At 38.3% G+C, this 13,899-nt stretch overlaps 1 protein-coding gene across 6 annotated transcripts in view; it reads left to right on the top strand.

Moving 5' to 3' along the window:
- The window catches only part of FAM120C (family with sequence similarity 120 member C), a 145,745-nt gene that overhangs the window by 21,235 nt on the left and 110,611 nt on the right, over positions 1-13,899 (top strand). For all 6 annotated transcript variants that reach the window (XM_081222632.1, XM_081222635.1, XM_081222634.1 and 3 more), the window contains exon 2: positions 12,953-13,199. In XM_081222632.1, the coding sequence (XP_081078758.1) occupies positions 12,953-13,199 (247 nt within the window). The remainder of the gene's footprint in view (positions 1-12,952; positions 13,200-13,899) is intronic.

Below are 13,899 nucleotides of genomic sequence, written 5' to 3' on the forward strand. Positions count from 1 at the left end.
TTTAGTCAAAGAGTATAAAATTTTGGTTATACAAGATAAATAAGTCCTTGAGATCTACTGCACAGCATAGTGCCTATATTGTATTGTATACTGAAAAATTTGCTGAGAGAGTAGATCTTGTGTTCTTATCACAAGAAATGATGATAGAGGCAGGAGGAAACTTTTGGAGGTAATAGATATGTTTCTGGTGTAGACTGTGGTAATGATATTTACCTCTAAACTCATCAAACTGTATACGTTAATTATGTGCAGCTTTTTGTATGTCAATAAACCTCAATAAGTTGGTTTAAAAAAACACATTCCCAGCCTAGCCTTAGACATGCGAATCAGACTCTTCAGGGGAGAGGCCTGGAATAGCAGTTACCTCCAGGGAATGGGGGGGATAAGAGAGCTATTACCTCTCACTGTACACCCTTCTGTATTGTTGAATTTTTTTTAACCTGGAATATGTTCTGCTTTTATTCAGTAGTAATTCCTCTTTTAAATAAGTATTGCAATTCATGGTACAAAAATTCAAAATATACAAAAAGATAATATGTCCAGAAAAAAAAAACCAACTCTCTTCCACTCTTGACCCTAGCCACCAGTTTCTCCTCCTCAGAGATGATCAGTATTATCAGTTTGTTGTGTATTCTTCCAGAGAGACTATGCATATAAAGCAAATATATATAACTATACATATAAATACATTGTATATATACATACATATTATATACACACAAATATACCTTTAAAAAACACAAATGATAGTATACTATTTACATAATATTCTATACTTTGCTATTATCATTTAATATATCATGCTGATTTTTCCATATGAGTATGCAGAGGTTTGTCCTTATTTTTCACAGTTCCATCCTATTCCATTACATGCATATGTTATAATTTATATAATTAGTCCTTTAATTAGATTGTTTCCAGTTTTCAGCTAGAACAAATAATGCTGCAGTGAATAATTTGTACAACTGCAATGCCACTGCTTATATTTCAGCACTGGCTTTGTTGTTCCAAGTGCTTTAAATATCTAAAATAAATCCCTAGAAGCAAAATTGCTGAGTCAAAAAGTATGTGCATTTGAACTTTAAAAGATCTCGCCAAAATGTTCTCCCTAGAGATTATACCATTTATACTCCTGCCTTCAATATTTGCAAGCGTGTGTCTCCCTCACCAATACAGTAATTGCTAATCCTATAGGCAAAATACCATGTTTCTGTATTGTTTTAATTTTCATTTTTCTTATCACAAGTGAATTTGATTATCTTTTTATATGCTTAAGATATATATTTTTAACTTTTCATTTTATATTGGAGTATAATCGATTAACAATGTTGTGATAGTTTCAGGCATACAGCAAAGTGATTCAATTATACATATACATGTATCTACTCTTTTTCAAATTCTTTTCCCATTTAGGTAGTTACATAATATTGAGCAGAGGTCCCTGTGCTATACAGTAGCTCCTTGTTTGTTATCCTTTTTCTTTTTTTTGGCCATGCAGCGTGTGGGATCTTAGTTCCCCGAACATGGATCGAACGCGTGACCCCTACAGTGGAAGCGGGGAGTCTTAACCACTGGACTGCCAGGGATGTCCCCAGTCTTCTTTTATAAGGACACTTGTCATTAGATCAGAATGATCTTGTGTCAAGATCTTTACCTTAATTGCATCAGCAAAGACCCTAATTTCAAATAAATTCACATTCTGAGGTTCTAGATGGATATATCTTTTAAATTTATTTATTTATTTATTTTTGCCTGCGTTCGGTCTTCGTTGCTGCACACGAGCTTTCTCTAGTTGCGGCGAGCGGGGGCTGCTCTTCATTGTGGTGCGGTGGCTTCTCTTGTTGCAGAGCATGGACTCTAGGCGCACAGGCTTCAGTAGTTGTAGCACATGGGCTCAGTAGTTGTGGCTCATAGGCTTAGTTGCTCCACGGCATGTGAGATCTTTCCGGACCAGGGCTAGAACCCGTGTCCCTTGCATTGGCAAGCAGACTCTTAACCACTGTGCCACCAGGGAAGTCCCTCAATTTTAAATGTAGCCGTGTGTATGTGTCAATCCCAAATTCCCTAACTATCCCTTCCCCCCACCCTTTCCCCCTGGTAACCATAAGTTTGTTCTCTAAGTCTGTGAATCTGTTTCTGTTTTGTCAGTAAGTACATTTGTATCATTTCCTTTTAGATTCTGCTTATAAGCGATATATGATATTTCTCTTTCTCTGTCTGGCTTACTTCACTCATTATGACAATCCCTAGGTCTGGCCATGTTGCTGCAAATTGCATTATTGCATTCATTTTAATGGCTGAGTAATATTCCCTTGTATATATGTACCACATCTTCTTTATCCATTCCTCTGTCGATGGACATTTAGGTTGTTTCCATGTCTTGGCTATTGTAAACAGCGCTGCAATGGACACTGGGGTGCATGTATCCTTTCAAACCACGTTTTTCTCCAGATATATGCCCAGGAGTGGGATTGCTGGATCATATGGTAGCTCTATTTTTAGTTTTAGGTTTTGTTTTTTTTTTTTTTTTTTTTTTGCGGCACGCGGGCCTCTCACTGTTGTGGCCTCTCCCGTTGCGGAGCACAGGCTCCGGACGTGCAGGCTCAGCGGCCATGGCTCACAGGCCTAGCCGCTCCACGGCATGTGGGATCTTCCCGGACCGGGGCATGAACTGGTGTCCCCTGCATCGGCAGGTGGACTCTCAACCACTGCGCCACCAGGGAAGCCCTATTTTTAGTTTTTTAAGGAACCTCCATACTGTTCTCCATAGTGGCTGCACCAATTTACATTCCCACCAACAGTGTAGGAGGGTTTCCGTCTCTGCACACCTGCTCCAGCATTTATTGTTTGTGGATTTTGGGATGATAGCCATTTTGACTGGTGATATCTCATTGTAGTTTTGATTTGCATTTCTCTAATGATTAGCGATGTTGAACATCTTTTCATGTGCCTCTTGGTCATCTGTATGTCTTCTTTGGAGAAATGTCTATTTAGGTCTTCTGCCCATTTTTGGATTGGGTTGTTTGTTTTGATGATATTAAGCTGCTGTTTGTAAATTTTGGAGACTAATTCCTTGTTAGTCACATCATTTGCAAATATTTTCTCCCCATCTGAGTGTTGCCTTTTCGTTTTGTTTATGGTTTCCTTTGCTGTGCAAAAGCTTGGAAGTTTAATTAGCTCCCATTTGTTAATTTTTGTTTTTATTGCCATCATTGTGGGAGACGGATTGAAAAAAAATATTGCTGTGATTTATGTCAGTGTTCTGCCTCTGTTTTCATCCAAGAGTTTTCTAGTGTCCAGTCTCGCATTTAGGTCTTTAATCCATTTTGAGTTTATTTTTGTGTATGGTGTTTGGGAGTGTTCTAAATTCACTTTTTTACGTGTAGCTGTCCAGTTTTCCCAGCACCATTTGTTGAAGAGACTGTCTTTCCACCATTGTATAGTTTGGTCTCCTTTGTCATAGATTAATTGACGATAGGTGCGTGGGTTTATTTCTGGGCTTTCTATCCTGTTCTATTGATCTATATATCTGTTTTTGTGCCAGTACCATACTGTTTTGATGACTATAGCTTTGTAGTATAGTCTGAAGTCAGGGAGCCTGATTCCTCCAGCTCCATTTTTCTTTCTCAAGATTGCTTTGGCTATTCGGTGTCTTTTGTGTCTCCATACAGATTTTAATGTTTTTTGTTCTAGTTCTGTGAAAAATGCCATTGGAAATTTGACAGGGATTGCATTAAATCTGTAGATTGCCTTGGTAGTATAGTCATTTTGACAATATTAATTCTTCCAATCCAAGAACATGGTATATCTTTTCATCTGTTTGTGTTGTCTTTGATTTCCTTCATCAGCTTCTTATAGTTTTTGGAGTACAGGTCTTTTGTTTCCTTAGGTAGGTTTACTCCTAGGTATTTTATTCTTTTTGATGTGATGGTAAATGGGGTTGTTTCTTGAATTTTTCTTTCTGATCTTTCATTGTTAGTGTATAGGAATGCAGCAGATTTCTGTGTATTAATTTTGTAACTTGCAACTTTACCTAATTCATTGATGACCTCTAGTAGTTTTTTGGTAGCATCTTTAGGATATTCTATGTATAGTATCATGTCATCTACAAACAGTGACAGTCTAACTTCTTGAAAATCCTTGCATCCCTGGGATAAATCCCACTTGATCATGGTGTATGATCCTTTTCATGTATTGTTGGATTCGGATTGCTAGTTCTTTGTTGAGGATTTTTGCATCTATGTTCATCAGTGATACCTATAATTTTCTTTCTTTGTGGTATCTTTGTCTGGTTTTGGTATCAGGGTGATGGTAGCCTCACAGGATGAGTTTGGGAGTTTTCCTTCCTCTGCAGTTTTTTGGAACAGTTTCAGAAGGGTAGGTGTTAGCTCTCCTCTAAATGTTTGATAGAATTCGCCTGTGAAGCCATCAGGTCCTGGACTTTTGTTTGTTGGGAGTCTTTTAACCACAGTTTCAATTTCAATGCTTGTGATTTGTCTGTTCATATTTTCTATTTCTTCCTGGTTTATTCTTGGGAGATTGTACCTTTCTAAGAATTTGTCCATTTCTTCCAGGTTGTCTATTTTATTGGCATACAGTTGTTTGTAGTAGTCACTTACGATCCTTTGTATTTCTGTGGTGTCAGTTTTAACTTCTCCTTTTTCATTTCTAATTTTATTGATCTGAGTCCTTTTCCTTTCTTTTCTTTTTTCTTTTTTTTTTTTCCTTTTATTTGGTTGTGCGGGGTCTTAGTTGCGGCAGGCGGGCTCCTTAGCTACAGCACATGGGCTCCTTTAGTTGAGGCACGTGGGCTCCTTAGTTGTGGATTGCCAACTCCTTATTTGCAGCACGCAGGCTGCTTAGTTGTGGCATGCAAATTCTTAGTTGTGACATGCATGTGGGATCTAGTTCCCTGGCCAGTGATCGAACCCAGGCCTCCTTCATTGGGAACATGTAGTCTTAATCACAGTGCCACCAGGGAACTCCCTCCCTTTTTTTCTTGATGAGTCTGGCTAAAGGTTTATCAATTTTCTTTATCTTTTCAAATAACCATCTTTTAGTTTCATTGAACTTTGCCATTGTTTTCTTTGTGTCTATTTCATTTATTTCTGCTCTGATCTTTTAAATTTCTTTCCTTCTACTAACTTCAGGTTTTGTTTGTTTTTCTTTCTCTAGCTGCTTTAGGTGTACCGTTAGGTTGTTTGAGATTTTTCTTGTTTCCTGAGGTAAGATTGTATTGCTGTAAACTTCCTTCTTAGAACTGCTTTTGCTGTATCACATAGGTTTGGATCATTGTGCTTTCATTTTCATTTGTCTCTAGGTATTACTTTATTTCCTCTTTGATTTCTTCAGTGATCCACTGGTTGTTGTTTCTTTAATTCTTTTTAACATCTTTATTGGAGAGTACTTCCTTTACAATGTTGTGTTAGTTGCTGCTGTATAACAAAGTTAATCAGCTATATGTATACATATATCCCCACATTGCCTCCCTCTGGCGTCTCCCTCCCACCCTCCCTATCCCACCCTTCTAGGTGGTCACAAAGCATGGAGCTGATCTCCCTGTGCTATGCAGCTGCTTCCCACTAGGTATCTATTTTACATTTGGTAGTGTACGTATGTCAACTGCACTCTCTCACTTCTTCCCAAATTACCCTTCCCCCTCCCCATGTCCTTAGGTCCATTCTGTACATCCGCGTCTTTATTCCTCTCCTGCCCCTAGTGTCTACAGAACCATTTTTTTTTCGATTCCATATATATGTGTTAGCATATGGTATTTGTTTCTTTTTCTGACTTCTTACACTCTGTATGACAGACTCTAGGTCCATCCACCTCACTACAAATAACTCAATTTCGTTTCCTTTTATGGCTGAGTAATATTCCACTGTATACATGTGCCACATCTTCTTTATCCATTCATCTGTCGATGAATGCTTACGTTGCTTACATGTCCTGGCTATTATAAATAGTGCTGCAGTGAACAGTGGGGTACATAACTCTTTTTGAATTATGGTTTTCTCAGGGTATATGCCCAGTAGTGGGCTTGCTGGGTCATATGGTAGCTCTATTTTTAGTTTTTTAAGGAACCTCCATACTGTTCTCCATAGTGGCTGTATCAATTTACATTCCCACCAACAGTGCAGGAGGGTTCCCTTTTCTACACACCCTCTCCAGCATTTATTGTTTGTAGATTTTTTGATGATGACCATTCTGACCAGTGTGAGGTGATACCTCATTGTGGTTTCCATTTGCATGTCTCTAATTATTAGTGATGTTGAGCATCCTTTCATGTGTTTGTTAGCAATCTGTTTCTCTTCTTTGGAGAAATGTCTATTTAGGTCTTCTGCCCATTTTTGGATTGGGTTGTTTGTTTTTTTGATATTGAGCTGCATGCGCTGCTTGTAAATTTTGAAGGTTAATCCTTTGTCAGTGGCTTTGTTTGCAAATATTTTTTCCCATTCTAAGGGTTCTTATTTCGTCTTGTTTATGGTTTCCTTTCCTGTGCAAAAGCTTTGAAGTTTCATTAGGTCCATTTGTTTATTTTTGTTTTTATTTCCATTTCTCTAGGAGGTGGCTCAAAGAGGATCTTGCTGTGATTTATGTCATAGAGTGTTCTGCCTACGTTTTCCTCTAAGTGTTTTATAGTGTCTGGCCTTACATTTAGGTCTTTTATACATTTTGAATTTATTTTTGTGTATGGTTTTAGGGAGTGTTCTAATTTCATTCTTTTACATGTAGCTGTCCAGTTTTCCCAGCACCACTTATTAAGGAGGCTGTCTTTTCTCCATTGTACATTCTTGCCTCCTTTATCAAAGATAAGATGACCATATGTGCCTGGATTTATCTCTGGGCTTTCCATCCTGTTCCCTTGATCTATCTTTCTATTTTTGTGCCAGTACCATACTGTCTTGATGACTGTAGCTTTGTAGTATAGTCTGAAGTCAGGGAGCCTGATTCCTCCAGCTCCATTTTTCCTTCTTAAGATTGCTTTCCTTATTTGGGGTCTTTTTGGTTTCCATTAAAATTGTGAAATTTTTTGTTCTACTTCTGTGAAAAATGCCATTGGTAGTTTGATAGGGATTGCATTGAATCTGTAGATTGCTTTGGGTAGTAGAGTCATTTTCACAGTGTTGATTCTTCCAATCCAAGAACATGGTATATCTCTCCATCTGTTTGTATTATCTTTAATTTCTTTCATCAGTGTCTTATAGTTTTCTGCATGCAGGTCTTTTGTCTCCTTAGGTAGGTTTATTCCTAGGAATTTTATTCTTTTTGTTGCAGTGGTAAATGGGGGTGTTTCCTTAATTTCACTTTCAGATTTTTCATCACTAGTGTATAGGAATGCAAGTGATTTCAGTGCGTTAATTTTCTATCCTGCTCCTTTGCCAAATTCATTGATTAGCTCTAGTAGTTTTCTGGTAGCATCTTTAGGATTCTCTATGTATACTATCATGTCAACTGCAAACAGTGACAGTTTTACTTCTTCTTTTCCAATTTGTATTCCTTTTATTTCTTTTTCTTCTCTGATTACTGTGGCTAAAAATTGCAAAACTATGTTGAAAATAGTGGTGTGAGTGGGCAACCTTGTCTTGTTCCTGATCTTATAGAAAATGGTTTCAGTTTTTCACCATTGAGAACGATGTTGGCTGTGGGTTTGTCATATATGACCTTTATTATGTTGAGCTAAGTTCCCTCTATGCCTACTTTCTGGAGGGTTTTTTTTTTTATCATAAATGGGTGTTGAATTTTGTCAAAAGCTTTTTCTCCATCTACTGAGATGATCATGTGTTTTTTCTCCTTAAATTTGTCAGTGTGGTGTATCATATTGATTGATATCCATATATTGAAGAGTCCTTGCATTTCTGGGATAAATCCCACTTGATCAATGTGTATGATCGTTTCAATGTGCTGTTGGATTCTGTTTGCTAGTATTTTGATGAGGATTTTTGCATCTATGTTCATCAGTGATATTGGCCTTTAGTTTTCTTTTTTTTTGACATCTTTGTCTGATTTTGGTATCAGGGTGATGGTGGCCTCGTAGAATGAGCTTGGGAGTGTTCCTCCCTCTGCTGTATTTTGGAAGAGTTTGAGAATGATAGGTGTTAGCTCTTCTCTAAATGTTTGATAGAATTCGCCTGTGAAGCCACCTGGTCCTGGGCTTTCGTTTGTTGGAAGATTTTTAATCACTGTTTCAGTTTCAGAAAGTCGAATGGTGGTTGCTAGGGGCTGAGGGAGGGGGAAATGGGAATTGTTTAATGGGTATAATGTTTTGGATTTGTAAGATGAAAAAGTTCTGGAGATCTGTCTCAATGTGTGTATCCTTAACACTACTGAACTGTACACTTTGAAAATTGTTAAGGTGGTAAATTTTATGTTATGTAACTTTTTTTCACAGTAAAAAACATATTAAGAAAAAGCTAAAATAAAGTATATGAAACAAGAATGACTTAACGTTGATATATGAAACTGGATACTGGTATCATGAAGGTTCATTATGCTATTCTCTTTACCTTTTTATTTTACAATTTTCCATAATCAAAATTTTTAAAGTGAGTTAGTGAGCATGGGCTTTGTGTGCAGAATTTGAATCCTAACTCCAGTTTTTAAAAATTGAGATATAATTCAGATACCATAAAATTTGCCATTTTAAAGTATACAATTCAGTGGTATTTAGTCTGTTCCACAGAGTTGTGGAACTATAACCACTATCAAATTCCAGAACATTTTTATCACCCCAAAAGGAAACCCAGTACCTACTAGCAGTCATTCTCCAATCCTTCTTCCTCCCAGTCCCTGGCTCTTTCCCATCTCTATGTATTTTCCTATTCTGGACAATTCATTTAAAAGTGTGTTTGGCTGCTTTCACTTTATAATTTTTTCAAGATTAATTCATGTTGTAGCATGAATCAGTACTTCATTTCTTTTTATGGTTGAATAACATTCCCTTGTATGAATATACCATCTTTTGTTTATCTGTTTGTTAGTTGATGGACATTTGGGTTTTTTCCACTTTTGACTGTTACAAATAATCCTGCTATGAACATTCATGTATAAGTTTTTTGTTGTTGTTGTTGTTTTTGTTTTTCTTTTTTGCGGTACGCGGGCCTCTCACTGTTGTGGCCTCTCCCGTTGGCGAAGCACAGGCTCCGGACACACAGGCTCAGCGGCCATGGCTCACAGGCCCAGCCGCTCCGTGGCATGTGGGATCTTCCCAGACCAGGGCACGAACCCGTGTCCCCTGCATCGGCAGGCGTACTCTCAACCACTGCACCACCAGGGAAGCCCCATGTATAAGTTTTTGTGTGAACATGTTTTCAGTCCTCTTGGTTGTGTACCTATGAGTGGAATTACTGGATCATATAATAACCCTATGTTAACCACTTGAAGACCTCCCAGACTGTTTTCCAAAGTGGCTGCACAATTTTACATTTCCACCAGCAATGTATGGAGGATTCCTATTTCTCCATACCCTCGTTATTTTACATTTTAAAAATTATAGCCATCCTAGTATGTGTTAATTGGTTTTCTTATTGTGGTTTTTTGATTGGCATTTCTCTAATAACTAAAGATGTTGAACATCTTTTCACGTGCTTATTGGCTAGCTTCACTTTTGAGCTGTGTGACATTGGTCAAGTTCTTCAACCTCTGAGCCTCGTTGTTCCATCATCTGTAAAAGGGAGGTAATAATGCATCATGATGTTATTGCAAGGTTAATGGACATGAGGTGTACTTGGAACAGTGCCTGGTATATAGTAGGTACTCCGTTGATCCCTAATATTACTTTGCTACTTGAGCTCTAAGTAACCTGCAATCCAGGCAGACTTTTCCCAGTGAATTTTGTACATCAGTTGTTGAAGTCAAATACTGAGATTATGGTGCCCTTTCATTTGCCAGGGCTGCTTTCCTTTTTTACAGTCTCTGTGGGCCTTTCTTTGCTATTCTGTCAGCTCCAGCTCTGTGTCCTTTCTAGTGCTGGTTAGGACCATGGAAGATACACACGAGAGGCAGAGGGAATCTGTGGCCTTAAAACTTGCAGATTATAGTATTGTCAAATTACTTCCTTGACTGTGTCAGCTGTCTCAGTGCTATAAGAGTTAAGAAGAGAGAAATAATGAAAGAATTTATGTAAGAGGTGGTAGCCCTATGGAAAGTATTTGGAACATTGGGAAAGACAGGCAATATGCCAGTCTAGGCAGGGAAACCAAGTGAGCAAAGAAAAGGAAACAGTAATCTTGGAGAAGGGTAGTTAGGAAACTAGCCTGGTAGGAGTAGGGTGTTGGGGAATTGTGAGGGAATATTTGTGAGATTCTTATTCTATTGTTTTCCATTACTTACCCCAGAATATGTAGTGAAAGAAGTTTTATATCTGGAATCATGAGATTTTTGTTCTAATCTTGGTTCTGCTGCAGATTAGCTACATAACCATGTCAAGTCATCTATCATTTCTAGGGGGTTAGTTGCTTAAGCAGTAAAATGAGTAATTGGGCATATGTATATCAAATCACCTTGTTGTACACTTTGAATCTCTTATAATTCTATATGCCAATTATATCTCAATAAAGCTAGAACTTTTTTAAAAAATGAGTAATTGGGATAGGTCAATGGTTCTTAATTGGTAGTGTGCATCAGAACCTACTGGAAGCTATTCTGGAATATAGGCATTTGGATCACACTCAGGAAATTGTTTCAGCAGATCTGAGGTGAGGCCCAGGTTTTTATATTTTGAAAATGCTTTCCAGATGATTGTGATTTTTATTCCTAGTGTTATAAGAGCCATTCGATTTGTTAAAGATCACTAGTCCTTGGCTTTCTGGAGTTGAAATCACTTGGATGGTGGCATAATCAGCTTCAGACCAGCTAAAGGTAATGTGCTGTAGCAGAAAGAGCATGGACTTTGGTGTCAGTGTGACCTAGGTCCCTGTTTCCCAGCTCTGTAGCCCTAAACATGCCACTTCTCTGAGCCTCCGTTTCCTCATCAGAACAGTGGGTCTTATAATGCCCACATGGTCAGGCTGTGATGATGAGAGAGAACATATCACACTTAGCACTATGCCTGGTACAAGGTAGATGGATGCCCAATCAGTGACTGGTATGAGAGGTATATGCTGGAAGAAACTGTCACCAGGGGACAGCATAAATCTGTATTCCTACCGTGGCCTATCTGGAGTTAATCGTAACTCTAGACATAAATAGGTTGTGGTGCAAAGTAAGGATTTTTGCTTCCTTTGCCTGGATATCAAATAAATACAGACCTTACTTTGCTATCTGCTTACCAGTGTACCTCCCCCTGTTGTGACTTACTGTGTGACATGGCTACCTACTGTGACTAGACTCTCTTTCCATAGCTTAGAAAAAGCTTAATGTGTTGAAACTCCTGTCAGACTCCAGAAAACTACCATTCCTTTAAAACTTAAATGAAAAAAATAGGTCAGTTGAGTTCAACAAAATTATCAGGGTCTGCAGGCTCTAGAGACAAAAATACAAACTTTGCTCCTTCCAGCTACGTGACCTAGGGATGTAATGTAAAATGGGGATAATAATAATAGTTATGGCCTCATAAGATTGTTTTGAGTATTAAATGAGTTAATGCATGTAAAGTAATTGGAACCTTGCTTAGCACATAGTACATGTTCAGTATCTGTTAGTAATTATTATTCATATTACTATGCACCAGATCTTATGTGGGAGCCAGGAATACAGAGATTATAAATAAAGTTTCTGCAGTCAAGGAACTTACTGTGGCCGAACCAGTATGCAGATCATTTCGGTATGCTTTATGTACAGCAATAGACACGTGCACAGGAGGGGCACTTAACAGTCTGCCTCTATTACATTAAAAATAGTACTCTCTAGGAAGAAGTTTGGTACAATGGAAAGTGTGCATTCTGGAGTCAGATCAGCTTGGGTTTGAATCCTGTATATACTTACTCAGTATGCAACTTTAGGGGCAGCCAACCTCTCGCAGCCTTAGTTTTTCCATTTCTAAAATAAGGTGAAGTTTCTGACTTCTAACTTTTGGAAATGCCCTCCCTATTTGGGTGCCCTGCGGTCTAACCTGCTCCTAAGAGAGAAAGCAGGGATTTTTTTTTTTAAAGAGATGAACTTAGATTCAGATTCTAGCTATATGTCATTTAACCTTTCTGTGTCTATTTCCACTTGTAAGTTTTTTTAAATTATTATTATTATTATTTTATATTTATTTATTTATTGGCTGCTTTGGGTCTTCGTTGCTGTGCGCGGGCTTTCTCTAGTTGCGGCGAGCGGGTCTACTCTTCATTGTGGTGCGTGGGCTTCTCACTGCGGTGGCTTCTCGTTGTGGAGCACGGGCTCTAGGCGTGCGGGCTTCAGTAGTTGTGGCACGCGGGTTCTAGAGCGCAGGCTCAGTAGTTGCGGCGCACGGGCTCAGTTGCTCTGCGGCATGTGGGATCTTCCCAGACCAGGGCTCGAACCCGGGTCCCCTACATTGGCAGGCGGATTCGTAACCACTGCACCACCAGGAAGTCCCTCCACCTGTAAGATTTTTCATCCATATCTACCTTGTCCATGGTTGTTCTGATGATGAGATGATGTATGTAAAGCACATATGGTGCTGAGCAATATATAATATCTTTATTATCTTTGTAACAAAGTTCTCCTGTTATTGTTTAAAGTAAAAACTTAAATAATGTAAGCCATGTTAATTTCAGTATTCTTTTAAAGAACCTCGGGCCATAGTTTCATGCAAGGAGTCATAAAAGACTGGACATTGAATGAACGCATCAATAATGCTGCCTGTGTTTACAGGAATAATCAAGTTCTAGGGTAGGAGAGGCTTTTTTTTAAGAGTATTTTGTTCAGCCTCATATAATCTTAAATTTCAACAAACTATAAAATTCAGTTACTAACCTTCCTGATTTCTAACCAAATACAGGTCAGCTTCTGTTGCATGATGTGTTCTTCTCTTCTTCCCTCCTAGGTCTTTCAGAGCCTTGAAGACCACCATTTGGAAGTGGTGGCTTTTTTCAGGGAAAATGGCTTCCATGGCCTTCTTGCCCATGACTCCGAGTATGCTCTCTACAATATTCCCTCTTACTATAGTTCCCATGCTCTGAAGCTGAGCTGGAATGGGAAGAACCTTACTACCAACCAGTTCCTGATGCAGGAGGTGGCCAAGCAGCTGGGCCTGAAGCGGATGAATTTTCCCATATTTGCTGCATTGCTAGGTAGGTGGTCCAAAGAACAGACTCCAGTGATTGTTAAAGTTTCCTCTTGCAGTGTTAAGAGATGAAGATTAGAGTGATTTAGGTTATCATTGTTGGATTTATCTTCTGAAATTCTGCATGCCGAACACTGTGCTTTTGGGCTTCTTACTAGAAACTCAGCATGTTTGTCTTATAAATTAATACAGCATATTCCAGAACATTATTTTGGTTCTTATAAAACTTTTTCTTTAGTTACATTCTATAAGTATTTTATGCAGAGTACCATCTTAGGCCAAATATCTTACTAGCCCTAGACAACTTTGGTTTCCCACTCAGAGCATTAGCATTTCTTACCCACTGTCTAAATTTAGGTCAAGAACACAAATCATTCTGTATCTTTTTCTTTTTTTTCTGTTGTGCTAACATTTTATTATGAAAATTCCCCAAAGTACAGCAAAATTAAAAGAATTTTGCTGTGAAAATCCTATATCTACCACCTCTATTCTGCCATTAATATTTTACTATACTTGCTTTATCATATATCTGTCCATTCTATCCATCATCAATTTTTCTTTGAAAGGAGTATTTCAAAGTAAATTGCAGAGTGTTGATTGTGTTTCGCATTGGTTTTCCAAGTACTGACAGCATGAAGGTTAATATCTTGTCTCAGGTGTGACCTCTGTTTATAATCCCAAAGGATTTGAGCTTGGATAATCTAGTG

This window comes from Mesoplodon bidens (assembly GCF_964165515.1).
Source record: "Mesoplodon bidens genome assembly, chromosome: X".
NCBI classification, from domain to species: Eukaryota; Metazoa; Chordata; class Mammalia; order Artiodactyla; family Ziphiidae; genus Mesoplodon; species Mesoplodon bidens.